This window comes from Sus scrofa, chromosome 8 (genome assembly GCF_000003025.6).
Source record: "Sus scrofa isolate TJ Tabasco breed Duroc chromosome 8, Sscrofa11.1, whole genome shotgun sequence".
Taxonomy (NCBI): Eukaryota; Metazoa; Chordata; class Mammalia; order Artiodactyla; family Suidae; genus Sus; species Sus scrofa.
The window spans coordinates 31,853,059-31,873,406 of NC_010450.4; the positions used below are offsets into that span (position 1 = coordinate 31,853,059).

At 42.0% G+C, this 20,348-nt stretch overlaps 1 protein-coding gene across 3 annotated transcripts in view; it reads left to right on the forward strand.

Annotated features, from left to right (window-relative positions):
* NSUN7 (NOP2/Sun RNA methyltransferase family member 7) overlaps positions 1-20,348 on the forward strand; it is a 110,134-nt gene that overhangs the window by 43,047 nt on the left and 46,739 nt on the right. For all 3 annotated transcript variants that reach the window (XM_021101136.1, XM_003356901.4, XM_005666617.2), the window contains exons 3-4: positions 165-223; positions 877-1,007. In XM_021101136.1, coding sequence (XP_020956795.1) covers positions 165-223; positions 877-1,007 — 190 coding nt within the window. The remainder of the gene's footprint in view (positions 1-164; positions 224-876; positions 1,008-20,348) is intronic.

A 20,348-nucleotide genomic window follows, 5' to 3' on the forward strand; every position in this document is an offset into this window, starting at 1 on the left:
TGTTTCATCATGTCATTGTAACTTGAATATTTAATAAGAATTAAGGTATATTTATATAGGAAAGTAAAAATATTTTATAACATTGTCTAAAGTGTATTTGGTTCCAAAGTTTTCATTTTCAGCTTTGGTATTTTTCTGTAACAGACATTTTCCCTGTCTTGCAGATCAAGATATTTTGGAAACTATGTTAATAGATAGCTGTATTTTCCCAAGTACCACAATAGTAAGTATATAAGTTTTATATAATTAGCTGTCACATGATCATTTTTTAGAAGGTACTGAAAAGACTTCAGATTTAAATAACTAGTTTGCTTAATCTGAGATCTCTTCAGAATACATACTTAACTCTTTTCTACTTCTGAGGCTTTTATTTTTTTAATTAAAAAATTTTTTTTTCCTTTGCTTTTTAGGGCTTCACTTGTGGCATATGGAGTTTCCCAGGCCAGGGGCTGAAACGGAGTTACAGCTGCCAGCTACACCACAGCTATGCAGGATCCGAGCCACATCTGTGACCTACACCACAGCTCATGGCAACGCCAAATCCTCAACACACTGATCAAGGCCAGGGATCGAACCTTCAACTTCATGGTTCCCAATTGGATTTGTTTCCACTGTGCCACAATAGGAACTCCTTTTAAGGCTTTTAATATAGATCCTAGTCCTTCCATTTTGATGAACATGCCAAAAATTGTCCTTTTTGAAAGTTTGTTTTTCACTGGATTTTTTTTTTTTTTTCTAATCTGCAGTTCCTTTCTCTCTCCTAGTTCAACTAGACTTTGTAAAAATTTTCATATTCCTACTCTCTTATGAAAAATAATGGAATGGAAAAGTAGATACTGTTTGTATACTTTTCTTGACATGTTTCTCCCTTGGTAGCCAGATCATTTGAACAGTCTTATCATTGTGATGCTGTATGATTTCCAAGACAGAAAATTTCAAGCACGTCTCCTTTCTGATAATGAAGAGTTTATAGCGGAAGTTCTAGAAGTAGAGAACCTTCTTAACAGGTAATTGTGAAGGTGAAAAGAATGTTTGATATGAAATTATTATTGATATTTTCATTGGTGAAACTTCATACAATGTAATTTATAGATAAGTGTTAAATTTTTATAGAGAAAAAATATTAATATTCATAAGTTTCCTGAGTTCCTTTACAGATAAATTGTTCTTGAATAGGGTAAATACTCTGCTTAAATTCAAGTCGTTTTTGAAAGCTTGAATTGTCCAACTTAGACATTTGGAAAATCATGATAAATTCCTGATAATTTTTAGCACATACACAAATTACACTTCATCTGAAACCATTATTATTTATTTACTTGGCTTTGTTTAGGGCTCTTTAAAAAAACATGTATCAAGCGAAATTCCAACAGTAGATGAGAACTGACTAATTTGCCAAGTTGAAAAAAAAAAAAAGCAAAAACCTCCTCAACTTCTGTGTAGCTCAGAACAAAACTAACATTTTTTTTTTTTTTTGTCTTTTTGCCATTTCTTGGGCCGCTGCCACGGCATATGGAGGTTCCCAGGCTAGGGGTCTAATTGGAGCTGTAGCTGCCAGCCTACGCCAGAGCCACAGCAACGCAGGATCCGAGCCAAGTCTGCAACCTACACCACAGCTCACGGTAATGCCGGATCGTTAACCCACTGAGCAAGGGCAGGGATCGAACCCGCAACCTCATGGTTCCTAGTCGGATTCGTTAACCACTGCGCCACGACGGGAACTCCTCTTTTTTTTTTTTTTTTTTTTTTTGTTTTTTCTTAAACTAACATGTTTTAAATTTGCTTTCCTTTTTTCAAAATATCAGCAGAAGCCTACTATGGGGACAGTAATAACACCTATCCTAAAAATATGGTTGGGAGAACTAATTAAACTAAGGCATATAAAATGTTGAGCTTAGAGCCAGGCACATAGTAGATGCAGTCATTGTTAAATGCTACTGTTGTTAGGGCTTTTGTTATTATGTTGTTGAACCTTAATAGAAAGCACGATATAGCAATGCCAGCAATCTTGTAGGAAGATTTTTACCTGGTGAATAATCTGAAATAGTTGTAAATATATCTCATTTTATTTTGTTATGGGAAACTCAAGCAGTTTCATTTAAACTGTTGATGGCTGAGACCAGAGGATTCACATAATGGAGTTATAGTAATAATTTACCTTTATTGAATACTTAATATGTATCAATCACTATCATAAGAAGCTCTTTAAATAACAAGTCTTCTCGTCGTGGATATTGTTACCAACCTGTATTTTTACACATGGGAAAACTGAGGCACAGACACATTAAAGGAACCTGCCTAATGCCATAGAGCTAGAAAGAAGAGTAGCCAGAATTCAGATTCAGAAAGGCTGACTCCAGAGCCCAAGATTTAGCCATGTATATGCCACTACTCCTTCCACTTAGGATGCTGAGTCTTGGCTGAAGTGCTCTAGAAGATTAGAGATATGACTATGTCAGTCAGTTGTATAGCCATGAGAAATTGTGGGATGGAGAATAGCAAAAGCAATTGAATGTATGCATCCTCTGTGTTAGATAAGTAAGGATCTTGCCGTTGGTTACTGAATAGGTTTCTGGGCAACCACCTCACTCCCTGTATCAGTACTGGGCAACCTGCCTCTGAGGAGGGGCATCTAGGATGGGTGCGGTTATATCAAAGAAGAATTGGTGGGGCAGGATGCTGAGTTTCAGCTTTCCTGAGCAGCTCTCAGTTTCTGTTTAATTTAGGACTCAGAGACTTTCATGGAAGTCTCAGCTTAGCCTCAGTGAGCATACTGAGAGCTGAGCTTAGGCTGAGGCAGCCGGGAAAGCCATGGGGCTTTAACCAAGTAAGAAAGACCCGTTGTGCCTCAGCAGAAACGAATCCGACTAGGAACCATGAGGTTGTGGGTTCGATCCTTGGCCTCGCTCAGTGGGTTATGGATCCACCATTGCCATGAGCTGTGGTGTAGGTTCCAGACCCGGCTCTGATCCCATGTTGCTGTGGCTACGGCGTAGGCTGGCAGCGGTAGCTCTGATTCTCGACCCCTAGCCTTGGAACCTCCATATGCCACGGGTGTGGTCCTAAAAAGCAAAAATGAAGACCAGACCCTTGTTTGCTCAGCAGCAGATTTTTAGCTTAGAATGCTAGCAAAACAGGTAGGAGATAGGACAAGCAAAGGCATGGCTCAGGAGGCCAGAGGAACCAGAGGATACTACTGTCTGAGGTTCCTGATTCCTCAGATTTTTTCCTTTCCTCACAATACATACCATGCTACCTCCTGCCCTGACGCATATCTGGTTACATTCTTGTCAGTGCAAGTTTTCCCTTTACCCAAACCAATAGAGCTTCATATATTACAGACCTTATTCCTGCATTAATATGTTATACCCAACTCAAACTATACTTAATTCATAATATTCTATAGGAGAAATGCGTGTATTTAGCTACTGAATTGTAGAGACCATAGTTCAGTATACTGTATAAAGATAACACTGAGAAAATCCATGGAATCCATGAGTAGAGATAGAAATAATGCTGAGAAAATGTGTGTATAATAAACAAGGTCCTATGGTTAGCATAGAGAATTATATTCAGTGTTCTATGGTAAACTACAATGGAAAAGAATATGTAAAAAAAGGACATATATATATATACACACACACATACATACATACACACACACATTTCAAGTGTAAAGTGTTAACACACAAAATTAAATTTACAGCAAAAATTAACACAATGTTGTAAATAAACTACAATTTACAAAGAATACATGTAGGAGTTCCCTGGTGGCTCAGTGTATTAAGGATCCAGCATTGTCATTGCTGTGGCTCTGGTTACAGCTGTGGCACAGGTTTGATCCATGGCCTGGGAACTTCTGCATGCTCTAGGTGTGGCCAACAAACAAAACAAAACAAACAAAATACATGCATAAAGATAATGCTAGAGAGTTTTAATCAAGAGTCTTAGCTCTCAGGTAATAGAAGCCATCTGCAGTTAGGCTGAGCCAAAATGGAAAATGTTCTTATAAAGATATTGGGATGTTTCATGAACCTCAAAGACTCTGGAAGAGGATGAAATCAGGAACTGGAAAGATATCAGGACTTTCTTTATCTCTGTTTCTCTCTTAGTATCTGCTTCATTCTCCTTTTCTCTATAGATCTGCCTTCTCTGATTCTCTGGTCTACATGGCGAAAGCCCTACTGTTGCCCCCCAGTTCTTGAGATTACTTGTTAGTTCTGTTCATTTCTTCCCTTAGACTAACTTGTTTCACTGTCTCTACACCCCAATTCTAAATTCTAAACCCCTCGGGAATTTGATTGGTTCCATGTGAGTCAGTGTATTCCCTGGAGCCAGTCCCCTGTAGCCAATGGAGTAGGATTTTAAACTCAGACACAGTGTTGGAAGTCAACCTCTGTAGAACTTCTGTGGCTTGGGGCTAGACGCTATTGTCCACAGGGTAGTAGAATCACTGTAAGCTTGAAGTATGAAACCTTAGTATGCTTCTACCTAGAGGCTAAAAACTAATTTTAAGAGGTGATAGAAGAAGTAGTTATTTAGTGAGAAATTGAATGGATTTCCTCCTTATGAAAATTGTATTTGCCCTTTGTTGTTGTCACTACCAGAGAGCCTTGTGTTTTATTACTCTCTATACCAACTTGTATCTTTTTCTTCATTGGCTCATAGCTTTAGAGATATCATCCAAGATGATACCTATTATCATTTTTGACATATACAGTCTTTAAGAACTCATTCTTTGTGTCAAATATAACTACCTTTTTAATACTATGTGACTAGGTAATAAGCCTTTCTTACTCTCGGTGCCTCACTCATCCAAGATCTGATTCTGCCAAATAAGTTGTTGGGCTTTGGTGAGGCAGAATTGGAGAATGGGCAGTGAAAGACTATAGAGGCAGCAGGAAAGGAAAAACTTAGTAGTCCATCCTGCCAAAACACCCAAAACTATCCTCAAGTCTTCTACATGACAATTAAGGCACCACCAGCTACTTAGATATTGTTCTTGATTCTTCTCTCCTCCCCTCCCTGGTGCCCTTACCATGTCTAGTACATCAAGTGTTGTGACTCCAATTGGAAAATACATGCTGAATGTGTCTACTTGTTTCCCTTCCCACAACTGTTAGCCAGATCCAAGCCACTATGATCTGTCACTTGGACTACTGCAATATCCTCCTCATTCCTCATTCCTTGCCTGCAGCTCTTACTTTTTCACAATCTATACCACATGGCAAATAAAGTGCTATTATTAAATTCTGACTGTATAGTCATGAGAGAGTATCTTGAATCAAACTTATTTATATTCCTCCTGTAAACAACCAGATGGACAAACAATATGAGGCAAAGATTTTGGACATTATTAAATAATAATCAGCATAGAAATTTGAAATTCATCCTTGAGAGAATGAAAACAAATGAGGTGATCCCTAGAATAGTCCTGGCTTTATGCCTCGAGGTACTTCCCAAGTGCAGTGCAGGAAGAAGGATCCCAAGAGGACAGCTGTAGTCTTACTAAATTAAGGAAGCAGAGATCAGAGTTTTAGAATGGTCATCTGAAATAATCATTTCTCTTCTTCTATTAATGTGGTAAGGTAATTTACATTGACTGACTTATGAATGTTGAAACCTACTATAGATTTTTGGGATAAGTCGCATTTGCTTGGGATTTATCCCTTTTCTTGTATTCCCCAGTTTTCTTATTCCCATAATGCTGCAGAATTTATCATTTGCCAAAATGCTGCCTAAACACTAGTTCATGGGTTTTTGCTTCTCATACTCTCTCCACTCTTTCTTTGGAAACTCTTAGCCCATTTTGCTTATTTAGCGACTATTCTGAAACAGATTTCAATATGAAGTCTGATTTTATACTTGTATGGGAAATTCAAGCAGTTCACTGAAGATTATCTTTTGGTATTAAGAAAATATTCAGTTTATTTTTAAAGAGAACCATATTTCTGTTGTGTTAGGCATTAGTAATAGTACTCCAAAACTTGAGTTATTTTGTTCATTGTTAGATAAAATTTCTGAAAAATTGACGTCAAAAAGGAGTAAGACACATTTCTTTAAACAATAAACTAGGGGAAAATGGTGTTATTAGGTAGGATTCTTTTTTTGACAACAGACAGGACTCCAACTCAAACCAGATTAGGCAAAAGAAATTTTATTATTAGGTAGCTCACGGAAGAACTGAACACTGAGACTTGCAGGAAGGGCATTGATGTGGCTATGCTTCTACTAACTAAATCCTGTGACTCAAATATCAGGACTCTCTTCAACTCTAGTCTCTGCCTCTCTCTGCTTTAGCTTCATTTTTTGTATTACTCTATGAATTTATTACATTTATAATTGTACAATGATCATCACAATCCAATTTTATAGGATTTCTATCCCACAACCCCAGTGCACCCCCCAAACTGTCTCCTTTGGAAACCATAAGTTTTTCAAAGTCTGTGAGTCTATCTGTTCTGCAAAGAAATTTAGTCTGTCCTTTTTTCAGATTCCACATGTCAGTGAAAGCATTTGATTTTGGTCTCTCATTGTATGGCTGACTTCACTTAGCATAATTTCTAGGTCCATCCATGGTGCTAAAAATGCTGGTATTTCATTCATTTTAATGGCTGAGTAATATTCCATTGTGGATATGTACCACATCTTCTTGATCCACTCCTCTGTCGATAGACATTTAGGTTGTTTCCATGTCTTGGCTATTGCAAATAGTGCTGCAATGAACATCGGAGTACATGTGTCTTTGCGAGTCGTGGTTTTCTCTGGGTAGATGCCCAGGAGTGGGATTGCTGGATCAAATGGTAGTTCTATGTTTAGTTTTCTGAGAAATCTCCATACTGTGGTTGCACTAATTTACAATCCCACCAACAGTGTAATAGGGTTCCTTTTTCTCCACACCCTCTCCAGCACTTATTGTTTGTAGACTTTTGGATGATGGCCATTCTGGCTGGTGTAAGGTGGTACCTCATCGTGGTTTTGATTTGCATTTCTCTAATAATGAGTGATGTTGAACATCTTTTCATGTGTTTTTTGGCCATTTGTATGTCTTCTTTGGAGAAGTGTCTGTTTAGATCTTCTGGCCACTTTTTGATGGGGTTGTTTGTTTTTTTGGGATTGAGCTGCAGAAGGTGTTTATAAATTTTGGAGATTAATCCCTTGTCAGTTGCTTTATTTGCAAATATTTTCTCCCATTCTGTGTGTTGTCTTTGTGTTTTGTTTAGGGTTTCCTTTGCTGTGCAGAAACTTTTAAGTTTAATTAGGTACCATTTGTTTATTTTTATTTTTACTGTCATTGCTCTAAGAGGTGGATCTGAGAAGATGTTGCTGTCATTTATGTCAGAGAGTGTTTGCCTATGTTTTCCTCTAAGAGTTTTATAGTGTCTAGTCTTATATCTAGGTCTTCAATCCATTTTGAGTTTATTTTTGTGTATGGTGTTAGGGAGTGTTCTAATTTCATTCTTTACATGTGGCTGTCCAGTTTTCCCAGCACCACTTATTGAACAGGCTGTCTTTTCTCCATTGTCTATTCTTGCCTCCTTTGTCATAGATTAGTTGCCTGTAGATGCATGGGTTTTATTCTGGACTTTCTATCATGTTTCACTGATCTATATTTCTGTCTTTGTGTCAGTTCCATATGGTTTTGATGATTGTTGCTTTGTAGTATAGCCTGAAGTCAGGAAACCTGATTCCTCCAGCTCCATTTTTCTTTTTCAGGGTATCTTTGGCTATTCTGGGTCTTTTGTGCTTCCAAACAAACTTTAAAATATTTTGTTCGAGTTCTGTGAAAAATGTCCTTGGTAATTTGATAGGGATTGCATTGAATCTGTAGATTGCCTTGGGTAGTATAGTCATTTTGATAATATTGACTCTTTCAATCCATGAGCATGGTATATCTTTCCATCTATTTGTGTCATCTTTGATTTCTTTCATTAGTGTCTTATAGTTTTCAGAGTACAGGTAACCTATGTTGGCTGTGTAGATACTTAAAATTGTTACATCTTCTTCTTGGATTTGTCCTTTGATCATTATGTAGTGACCTTCCTTGTCCCTTAAAATATTCTTCATTTTAACATCTATTTTTCTGTTATGAGTATTGCTACTCCAGCTTTCTTTTGATTCCCGTTTGCATGGAATATTTTCTTCCATCCTCTCACTTTCAATTTGTATGTGTCCCTAGAGGTGAAATGGGTCTCTTGGAGACAGCACGTATATGGATCTTGTTTTTATATCCATTCAGCCAGTCTGTGTCTTTTGGTTAGGGCATTTAGTCCATTAACATTTAAGGTAATTATTGATATATATGTTCTTATTGCCATTTTATTATTTGCTTTGGATTTGTTTTTGTTGCTCTTTTTTCTTCCCTTCTTCTCTTGTTTTCTCCTCTTGTGGTTTGAGGATTATCTGTAGTGTTGTATTTGAGTTGATTTTTCTTATTTGGGTATCAATTTTAGATTTTTGGTTTGCAGTTATTCTGAAGTTTTGATATGAGTATATATATCAGATATTAGAGTATGTGTAGGAGTATATATATATAAGATTGTTTTAAGTTGTTGGTCTCTTAATTGCAAGTTCATCTCCAGTGTCCTGCATTTGTACCCACCTCTTCTCATGATTTCTGATTTTGGTGGCATAGTTGTGCATGGATGATTTCATATCTTTAGTGTATATATACCTTTACCAGTTACACTTGTTATTTGTGGTATTTTTGTTTCTGATTGCGGATTTTTCTTTTCTGCCTAGAGAAGTTCCTTTAGTATTTGTTTTTTTTTTTTTTTTTTTTTTTTTTTTTTTTTTTTTTTTAATTTTATTTTCCCACTGTACAGCAAGGGGGTCAGGTTATCCTTACATGTATACATTACAATTACAGTTTTTCCCCCACCATTTCTTCTGTTGCAACATGAGTATCTAGACATAGTTCTCAATGCTATTCAGCGGGATCTCCTTGTAAATCTATTCTAAGTTGTGTCTGATAAGCCCAAGCTCCCGATCCCTCCCACTCCCTCCCCCTCCCATCAGGCAACCACAAGTCTCTTCTCCAAGTCCATGATTGATTTTCTTTTCTGAGGAGATGTTCATTTGTGCTGGATATTAGATTCCAGTTATAAGTGATGTCATATGGTATTTGTCTTTGTCTTTCTGGCTCATTTCACTCAGTATGAGATTCTCTAGTTCCATCCATGTTGCTGCAAATGGCATGATGTCATCCTTTTTTATGGCTGAGTAGTATTCCATCGTGTATATATACCACATCTTCCGAATCCAATCCTCTGTCGATGGACATTTGGATTGTTTCCATGTCCTGGCTATTGTGAATAGTGCTGCAATGAACATGCGGGTGCATGTGTCTCTTTTAAGTAGAGCTTTGTCCGGATAGATGCCCAAGAGTGGGATTGCAGGGTCATATGGAAGTTCTATGTATAGATTTCTAAGGTATCTCCAAACTGTTCTCCATAGTGGCTGTACCAGTTTACATTCCCACCAACAGTGCAGGAGGGTTCCCTTTTCTCCACAGCCCCTCCAGCACTTGTTATTTGTGGATTTATTAATGATGGCCATTCTGACTGGTGTGAGGTGGTATCTCATGGTAGTTTTGATTTGCATTTCTCTTATAATCAGCGATGTTGAGCATTTTTTCATGTGTTTGTTGGCCATCTGTATATCTTCCTTGGAGAAATGTCTATTCAGGTCTTTTGCCCATTTTTCCATTGATTGATTGGTTTTTTTGCTGTTGAGTTGTATAAGTTGCTTGTATATTCTAGAGATTAAGCCCTTGTCAGTTGCATCATTTGAAACTATTTTCTCCCATTCTGTAAGTTGTCTTTTTGTTTTCTTTTGGGTTTCCTTTGCTGTGCAAAAGCTTTTCAGTTTGATGAGGTCCCATGGGTTTATTTTTGCTCTAATTTCTATTGCTTTGGGAGACTGACCTGAGAAAATATTCATGATGTTGATGTCAGAGAGTGTTTTGCCTATGTTTTCTTCTAGGAGTTTGATGGTGTCCTGTCGTATATTTAAGTCTTTCAGCCATTTGGAGTTTATTTTTGTGCATGGTGTGAGGGTGTGTTCTAGTTTCATTGCTTTGCATACAGCTGTCCAGGTTTCCCAGCAATACTTGCTGAATAGACTTTCCTTTTCCCATTTGATGTTCTTGCCTCCCTTGTCAAAGATTAATTGACCATAGGTGTCAGGGTTAATTTCCAGATTCTCTATTCTGTTCCATTGGTCTGTCTGTCTGTTTTGATACCAGTACCACACTGTTTTGATGACTGTGGCTTTGTAGTATTTCTTGAAGTCTGGGAGAGTGATGCCTCCTGCTTGGTTTTTGTTTCTCAGGATTGCTTTGGCGATTCTCGGTCTTTTGTGGTTCCATATAAATGTTTGGATTGTTTGTTCTAGTTCTGTGAAAAATGTCATGGGTAATTTGATAGGGATTGCATTGAATCTGTAGATTGCTTTGGGTAGGATGGCCATTTTCACAATATTGATTTTTCCAATCCAGGAACATGGAATATCTTTCCATTTTTTTACATCTTCTTTGATTTCTTTGATTAAGGTTTTATAGTTCTCGGCATATAGGTCCTTTACCTCTTTGGTTAGGTGTATTCCGAGGTATTTGATTTTGTGAGGTACAATTTTAAAAGGTATCGTATTTTTGTATTCCTTTTCTAATGCTTCATTGCTGGTATACAGAAATGCAACTGACTTCTGAATGTTAATCTTATATCCTGCCACTTTGCTGAATTTATTAATCAGTTCAAGGAGTTTTGGGGTTGAGTCCTTAGGGTTTTCTAGGTATAGAATCATGTCATCTGCATACAGTGACAGTTTGATCTCTTCTCTTCCTATATGGATGCCTTTGATTTCTTTTGTTTGTCTAATTGCTGTGGCTAAGACTTCCAAAACGATGTTGAAGAGCAGTGGTGAGAGTGGGCATCCCTGTCTTGTTCCAGATTTGAGTGAGAAGGCTTTCAGTTTTTCCCCATTGAGGATTATATTTGCTGTGGGTTTATCATAAATGGCTTTGATTATATTCAGGAATGTTCCCTCTATACCCACTTTGGCGAGGGTCTTGATCATGAATGGATGTTGAACTTTGTCAAATGCTTTTTCTGCATCTATTGAGATGATCATATGATTTTTGACCTTTTTTTTGTTAATGTGGTGTATGATGTTGATTGATTTGCGTATGTTGAACCATCCTTGTGAACCTGGGATGAACCCAACCTGGTCATGGTGTATAATTTTTTTGATATGTTGTTGGATTCGGTTGGCTAAGATTTTGTTGAGAATTTTTGCATCTATATTCATCAATGATATTGGGCGATAGTTTTCTTTTTTGGTGGTATCTCTGCCTGGTTTTGGAATGAGGGTGATGGTGGCCTCATAGAATGTCTTTGGGAGTATTCCTTCTTCTTCAACCTTTTGAAAGAGTTTAAGGAGGATGGGCACCAATTCCTCTTTATATGTTTGATAGAATTCACCTGTGAAGCCATCTGGTCCTGGGCTTTTATTTGTAGGGAGTGATTTTATGACCTCTTCAATTTCATTTCTGGTGATTGGTCTGTTCAGTTGGTCTGTTTCTGCTTGATTCAGTTTTGGCAGGCTGTAAGATTCTAGAAAATTGTCCATTTCTTCCAGATTGTCAAACTTATTGCCATATAGTTGTTCATAGTATTCTCTTATGGTTTTTTGTATTTCTGCTGTATCCGTTGTGATTTCTCCTTTTTCATTTATAATTTTGGTGATTTGGGTTCTTTCTCTCCTCTTTTTAGTGAGTCTGGCCAGGGGTTTATCAATTTTGTTCACCTTTTCAAAGAACCAGCTCTTGGTTTTATTAATTTTCTCTATTGTTTTTTGAGTCTCTATTTTATTGATTTCTTCTTTGATCTTTACAATTTCCTTCCTTCTGCTGACTTTAGGACTTCTTTGTTCTTCTTTTTCTAATTCATTTAGGTGGAGGGTTAAGTTGTCAATTTGGGATCTTTCTTCTTTTTTGAGAAAGGCCTGTATTGCTATAAATTTCCCTCTGAGCACTGCTTTCGCAGCATCCCATAGATTTTGAGAGGTTGTGTCTTCATTATCATTTGTTTCAAGATAGTTTTTAATTTCCTTCTTGATTTCCTCATTGACCCATTGGTTTTTTAGTAGCATGTTGTTTAGTCTCCATGGAGTAGGTTTTTTCTCTTTCCTTTTCCCATGGTTGATTTCTAATTTCATGGCATTGTGGTCAGAGAAGATACTTGAGATAATTTCTATGCTCCTAAATTTATTGAGATTCGCTTTATGTCCCAATATGTGGTCGATTCTTGAGAATGTTCCATGAGCATTTGAGAAGAATGTGTATTCTGATTTTTTTGGATGTAGTGTCCTGAAGATATCAATTAAGTCTAACTTTTCTATTGTTTCCTTTAGGATCTCTGTTGCTTTATTGGTTTTCTGTCTAGAGGATCTGTCCATTGATGTGAGGGGGGTATTTAGGTCTCCTACTATGATTGTATTCTCATCAATATCTCCCTTTATGTCTGTTAATATTTGTTGTATGTATCTGGGTGCTCCTATGTTTGGGGCATATATGTTGATGATAGTAACATCCTCTCCTTGGATGGATCCCTTAATCATTAAATAGTGTCCTTCTTTGTCTTTCTTTATGTCTTTTGTTTTAAAGTCTATTTTGTCTGATATGAGCGTTGCAACTCCTGCTTTTCTGTCATGTCTATTGGCATGAAATACTTTTCCCCAGCCTTTCACTTTCAATCTATATGTATCTTTTGTCCTAAGGTGAGTTTCTTGTAGGCAGCATATTGAAGGTTTTTGCCGTTTTATCCACTCAGCCATTCTGTGTCTTTTGATTGGGGCATTCAGTCCATTGACATTTAAGGTGATAATTGATAGATGATTATTTATTGCCATTTGATCCTCGTGTTCCAGTTGATTCTATGGTTCTCCATTCTTCCTTTCTTTTTTTTTTTTTTTTTTTTTTTTTTTTTTTTTTTTTGGTTGGATGGTCTCCTGTTATTATCTGCTTGAGTGTATTTTTTTTTCATTTTTTGCAAATGCAATATTTGGTTTTGGCTTGTGGTTGCCCTGTTTTTTAAGTATGCTAACCCCTTCCCATAATTGTGTGTTTTAGCCTGATGGTCCTGTAAGTTCAAACACTTCATTATTATATTAAAATTAAGAAGAGAGACATACATACAAACAAAAAGGATTATTTACCTCCTAACATCCCTTGCCCACATTTTATGGTTTTGATGACTCTTTTATTTTTTTCTTTTTAATTTTATTTTGTTTGAAGCATGTTCATGATTAAATCTGTATGCTGGCTTATTTGAATGACTGCTCTCTGATTGTATCTTCCTCTGTCCTAGTTCTTCCTCTTCTTCTTCTTCTTTTTTTTTTTTTTTTTCTTTTCTTTTTTCTTCCCTTTCCTTCCTTTCTTTTGGTTTAGAGAAGCCCTTTCAATATTTCCTTTAACCTGGGTTTTGTGTTGCTGTATTCTTTAAGTTTTTGTTTGTTGGGAAAAATTTTTATTTCCCCTTCTATTTTAAATGATATTCTTGCTGGATAAAGTATTCTAGGTTGCATATTTTTTCCTTTGAGCACTTTAAATATCTCTTGCCATTCCCTCCTGGCCTGTAGTGTTTCTGTAGAGAAATCAGCTGATATTCTTATGGGGGTTCCCTTGTAGGTAACATTCTGTTTTTCTCTTGCTGCCTTTAGGATCCTCTCTTTATCACTAACTTTTGCCATTTTTATTATGATGTGTCTTGGTGTGGGTCTGTTTGGGTTCAGTTTGTTTGGGGCCCTCTGTGCTTCTTGTATCTTGAATCCAGTATCCTTTAGATTTGGGAAGTTTCCAGCGATAATTTCTTCAAATATATTTTCCATTCCCTTATCTTTTTCTACTCCTTCTGGAATTCCTATTATGCGTAGATTGGCTCGTTTTATATTATCCCATAGGTCTCTTATATTGCTTTCCAGTTTTTTGATTCGGTTTTCTGTCTGTTGACCAGATTGAGTGATTTCCATTATTCTATCTTCCATATCACTGATTCGTTCTTCTGCATTATTCATTCTGGTTTTTACTGCCCCTAGTTCAGTTTGCATCTCTGCAAATGAATGTTCTAGTTTTTCTTGGCTCCTCCTTATATTTTCTAGCTCCTTTCTGAGGGTATCTGCATTGCTGTTCATATCTTCTCTTAATTCCTTCAGTATTTTCACTATTTCTCTTTTGAACTCCAGGTCTGTCAGACTGCAGAGATCAGTTTCATTGTTGACTGTTTTAGGTGAGTTCTCCTGTTGGTTTGACTGGGGGTGGTTTCTCAGCTTCTTCATCTTGCTTGTTGTCTTCTTTCTCCTGAGGGAGTTGTACTCTCCGTTATCGGGTAGTGTTTGCCTTGTCACTGCCGTGGAATATTTCCTGAGGGCTGTCGTTGTTGGTCAATCTTTTTTTTGAGGCAGTGTGGCTTTTCTGGAGTGTTGATGGGACTAACAGTGTTTCTTTGAAGCAAAGGAGGACTTCCTGAGGGCAGACAGGACTGGGAGGTCCACCCCACGATGGTAGCAGATTTCACTTGGTTCTCAGCACCCCCTGGGGTCTTGGGCGGGTAGCAGGGCCCTTGGAGACTCAAGAGGTTCCTCCCCAGGGCAGCCCGATTCAGAAAGACCGTCTGAGATCTTTTCCCGATTCCGCCAGGCTTGTTGCAGCTTTTCTGGGCTGCAGGGGGTCCTGCCTGGAGCTGGCAGTCCTATGCAGCTGGTCCACTAGGTCTCAGCACCCCTTGGGGTCTTGGGCGAGTAGCAGGGCCTTTGGAGACTCAAGAGGCTCCTCCCCAGAACAGCCCGACTCAGAAAGACCGTCTGAGATCTTTTCCCAATTCGGCCAGGCTTGTTGCAGCTTTTCTGGGCTGCAGGGGGTCCTGCCTGGAGCTGGCAGTCCTATGCAGCTGGTCCACTAGGTCTCAGCACCCCTTGGGGTCTTGGGCGGGTAGCAGGGCCCTTGGAGACTCAAGAGGCTCCTCCCCAGGGCAGCCCGATTCAGAAAGACCGTTTGAGATCTTTTCCCGATTCGGCCAGGCTTGTTGCAGCTTTTCTGGGCTGCAGGGGGTCCTGCCTGGAGCTGGCAGTCCTATGCAGCTGGTCCACTAGGTCTCAGCACCCCCTGGGGTCTTGGGCGGGTAGCAGGGCCCTTGGAGGCTCAAGAGGCTCCTCCCCAGGACAGCCCGACTCAGAAAGACCGCCTGAGATCTTTTCCCGATTCCGCCAGGCTTGTTGCAGCTTTTCTGGGCTGCAGGGGGTCCTGCCTGGAGCTGGCAGTCCTATGCAGCTGGTCCACTAGGTCTCAGCACCCCTTGGGGTCTTGGGCGGGTAGCAGGGCCCTTGGAGACTCAAGAGGCTCCTCCCCAGGGCAGCCCGATTCAGAAAGACCGTTTGAGATCTTTTCCCGATTCGGCCAGGCTTGTTGCAGCTTTTCTGGGCTGCAGGGGGTCCTGCCTGGAGCTGGCAGTCCTATGCAGCTGGTCCACTAGGTCTCAGCACCCCCTGGGGTCTTGGGCGGGTAGCAGGGCCCTTGGAGGCTCAAGAGGCTCCTCCCCAGGACAGCCCGACTCAGAAAGACCGTCTGAGATCTTTTCCCGATTCCGCCAGGCTTGTTGCAGCTTTTCTGGGCTGCAGGGGGTCCTGCCTGGAGCTGGCAGTCCTATGCAGCTGGTCCACTAGGTCTCAGCACCCCTTGGGGTCTTGGGCGGGTAGCAGGGCCCTTGGAGACTCAAGAGGCTCCTCCCCAGGGCAGCCCGATTCAGAAAGACCGTTTGAGATCTTTTCCCGATTCGGCCAGGCTTGTTGCAGCTTTTCTGGGCTGCAGGGGGTCCTGCCTGGAGCTGGCAGTCCTATGCAGCTGGTCCACTAGGTCTCAGCACCCCCTGGGGTCTTGGGCGGGTAGCAGGGCCCTTGGAGGCTCAAGAGGCTCCTCCCCAGGACAGCCCGACTCAGAAAGACCGTCTGAGATCTTTTCCCGATTCCGCCAGGCTTGTTGCAGCTTTTCTGGGCTGCAGGGGGTCCTGCCTGGAGCTGGCAGTCCTATGCAGCTGGTCCACTAGGTCTCAGCACCCCTTGGGGTCTTGGGCGGGTAGCAGGGCCCTTGGAGACTCAAGAGGCTCCTCCCCAGGGCAGCCCGATTCAGAAAGACTGTTTGAGATCTTTTCCCGATTCGGCCAGGCTTGTTGCAGCTTTTCTGGGCTGCAGGGGGTCCTGCCTGGAGCTGGCAGTCCTATGCAGCTGGTCCACTAGGTCTCAGCACCCCCTGGGGTCTTGGGCGGGTAGCAGGGCCCTTGGAGGCTCAAGAGGCTCCTCCCCAGGACAGCCCGACTCAGAAAGACCGTCTGAGATCTTTTCCCGATTCCGCCAGGCTTGTTGCAGCTTTTCTGGGCTGCAGGGGGTCCTGCCTGGAGCTGGCAGTCCTATGCAGCTGGTCCACTAGGTCTCAGCACCCCTTGGGGTCTTGGGCGGGTAGCAGGGCCCTTGGAGACTCAAGAGGCTCCTCCCCAGGACAGCCCGACTCAGAAAGACCGTCTGAGATCTTTTCCCAATTCGGCCAGGCTTGTTGCAGCTTTTCTGGGCTGCAGGGGGTCCTGCCTGGAGCTGGCAGTCCTATGCAGCTGGTCCCCTAGGTCTTAGCACCCCCTGGGGTCTTGGGCGTGTAGCAAGGCCCTTGGAGACTCAAGAGGCTCCTCCCCGGGGGAGCCCGTCTCAGAAAAACCGTCGGAGAATTAGGTCGATCTATTCACGGCCTGGCTAGGCTTGTTCTAGCTTTTCTGGGCTGCAGGCCTTTTCTAGGAGGCTGGTGGTGTTTGGTGCTGCTCTGTGGAAGTGTAGCCCCTCCAAAGGGCAAGCAGGCCTGTGCAGGGAGAGCCCCTGCGGTGGTAGGATTCAGGCAATTGTTGAGGCCAGCCCTCCTGGATGGCAGGCAGCCCCAGGTTCGGCGAGAGCGTAGGGGGTGGCGGGGGTGGGGGGAGGGAATGCACTGGGAAGCACAGCTTTCTGCTAGCTAGCGGGCCTGTAAGCTTGCTGTGGCGTGGGGGGTATTCTATGGGGACCCACCCCTTCTTCTCTCCCCTCCCCAGCACGGGCGCAGACCAGGCTCTTCTCCCAGGTTCCCTCTGAGGCGGCTTTCCACTTCCCCGCCCCTAGAGTATTGCTCCCTTCCTCTGCGACAGCTTTGTTTTCTAGTCTCTCAGGCAGTCTCTGCCCCGTCAAATGGTTTAGAGACCTCCCAAGCAGTTTCCGCTCTTCCCCGCCCCCCTAGCCCGGGGACTAATCTCTGGAGCCGAGGTCTCGGTGCCCAGCCCCCACCCAGGCGGCGCCCCCCGGCCCTTTCTTGGGGACTAACCTTCGGAGGCGAGGTCTCGGTGCCCAGCCCCAACCCAGGCGTCCCCCGGCCCCCTCTCGGGGACCAACCTTCAGAGCTGAGGTCTCGGTGCCCAGCCCCCACCCAGGCGTCCCCCGGCCCTTTCCCGGGGACTAACCTCTGGAGCCGAGGATTCGGTGCCCAGCCCCCACCCAGGCGTCTCAATTTTTGGTGACTGTGCCCGTAGTTCAGATGGTCCGTTGGGTTCTTGATCGTTTTTCCGTACTCCGACTTACTGCTACACTCTTCTCTGCATCTGGAGATTCCTCCGGTTCGTTTGATCTTTCCCCCGTAGGAGACTTTCCAGGGTGCGGGATCCCTTTCTCCTCCGCAGTTCCCTTTCGGGAGCGCCTGTCCCGCTCGGATTCACCTTCTCTCACTCTCCTCTTTTCTCCCGTTCTGCCCAATAATGTCACGAACTTCTTGCCGTTATTGGAGTTTAGGTTCCTCTGCCAGCGATTGGTTGTTGTTCTGTGCGAGTCATTTCTTCTGTAGATGTGCTTTTTTTGTTGTGTTTGTGGGAGAGGGCGAGCGTGTCCCCCTACTCCTCCGCCATCTTGTCCTCCTCCCCTAGTATTTGTTGTAAAGCTGGTTTATTGTTGCTGAATTCTCTTAGCTTTTGCTTATCTGTGAAGCATTTGATTTCTCCTTCAAATCTGAATGAGAGCCTTGCTGGATAATCTTGGTTGGAGGTTTTTTCCTTTCATCACATTAAGTATATCATGCCACTCCTTCTGGCCTGCAGAGTTTCTGCTGAAAAATCTGCCAATAACCTTATTGGGGTTCCCTTGTATGTTACTTGTTTCTTTTCCCTAGCTGCTTTCAAGATTTTCTCTTTGTCTTTAATTTTGGTTAGTTTGATTAATATGTGTCTTGGGGTGTTCCTCCTTGGGTTTATTTTATGTGGTACTCATTGTGCTTCCTGGATTTGAGTGAGTGGTTCCTTTCCCATGTGAGGGACGTTTTCAGCTATTATCTCTTTGAGTATTTTTTCTGTCCCCTTTTCTCTCTCTTCTCCTTCTGCCACCCCTCTAATATGGATGTTGGTGTGTTTAACATTGTCCCAGAGATCTCTGAGACTCCCTTCACTTGTTTTCAATCTGTTTCTCTTTTCTGTTCCCCATCTGTGATTTCCACTAATCTGTCCTCCACCTCGCTTATTCATTCTTCTGCCTCCTGTGTTCTGCTATTGGCTTCTTCTAGTGAATTTTTTATTTCAGTTATTGTATTTTGCATCTCCTTGTTTAAGTTTTAAATCTTGTATCTCTTTGGTCAGTGTTTCCTGTAAGTTATCCATCTTTGCCTCCAGTTTATTTCCATTGCCTTGCATCATCTTTAGCATCAACAGTCTAAAGTCTTTTTCCTGGAGGCTGAGAATCTCCTCATCACGTAGCTGATTTTCTGGGGTTTTTCCTTTCTCCCTCATCTGAGTTATAGTTCTCTGTCTTTTCATTTTTATAGGTTTTTGGTGTGGTGACCTTTTTACAGATAATAGAGTTGTAGCCTCTCTTACTTCTGGTGTCTGCCCCCCTTGTGGCTGAAGTCAGTGTGGGGACTGGCTGTAGGCTTCCTGATGGGACGGGCTGATGCCTGCCCACTGGTAGGTGGAGCCGATTCTAATCCCTCTGGTGGGTGGGGCTTAGTCTCTGGATGGGATTAGAGGCAGCTGTGTGCCTGAGGGTCTTTTAGGCAGCATGTTTACTGAGGGTTGGGGCTGTGATCCCACCTGGATTGTTGTTTGCCTTGGGGCTTCTCAGTGCTGACAGGTGGGGCCAGATTTTCCCAAAATGGCCCCCTCCAGAGAAAGGCAGCTGCTGAATATTCCCGAGAGCTTTGCTTCCAATGTCCTTCCCCAACAGCAAGCCACATTCACCCCTGTTTTCCCAGGATGTGCTCCAAGAACTGCAGTCAGATTTGACCCAGTTTCCGATGGAGACCTCGCTCTGCCCTGGGACCCAGTGCATGTGAAAGTCCGTGTGTGCCTTTTAAGAATGGGGTCTCCTTTTCCCCCAGTCCTGTGGAGCTCCTGCACACAAGCCCCACTGGCCAGATGCTCCAGGGGCTCTTTCTCCCAGTGCCAGGTCCCCGCATGTGAGGGTTTGATGTGGGGCTCAGACCTCTCACTCCTGTAGGTGAGTCTCTGTGAATCAGTTAGTTTTCAGTCTGTGGATCTTCCCACCCGAGAGGTATGGGGTTGTTTATATTGTGAAATTGCCCCTCCTACCTGTTGATGTGGCTTCCTCTTTGTCTTCTGGAGTAGGGTATCTTTTTTTAAGGTTTCCTGTCCATTTGGGTGGAGATTGCTCAGCCTTTAGTTGTGAATTTTGTTGTTTTTAGGAGAGAAGTTGAGCTCCAGTCCTTCAATTTAACATATGGAAAGAAAGCTCTCTGGGAGTTCCCTCTGGGCTCAGTGGGTTGGAGATCTAGCATTGTCACTGCTGTGGCTCTGGTTGCAGCTGTGGCATGGCTTCAGTCCCTGGCACCACAACTTCCACATGCCACAGGCATGGCCAAAAAAAATAAATAAATAAATTAAGAGAAGTTCTTGCTGTGGTGCAATGGTATCAGTGTTGTCTCTGTGGTGCCAGGATGCAGGTTTGATCCCCAATCTGGCACAGTGGGTTAAAGGATCCAGTGTTGCCATAGCTAGGACACAACCGTGACTTGGATCTGATGCCTGGCCCTGGAACTCCATGTACCATGGGGTGGCCAAAAGATAAAAAAATTTTGAAAGAAAGAATGAAAGTCAGATAGCTAGTTTTGGCTATATGTACAGCAGGGATGCTGGTAAAAAGATAATTAAGCAACTCTGTGATAACATTCAAATTGTAGCAGGAGATGGACTTCTGGATCAGGAATGTTGTGAAAGGCTATTTTTGTTTCCATTTTCTTCATTGCAGTCTGCCTTAAAGCTATGAAGGAAGTTTTTTTTTTTTTTAAGTAA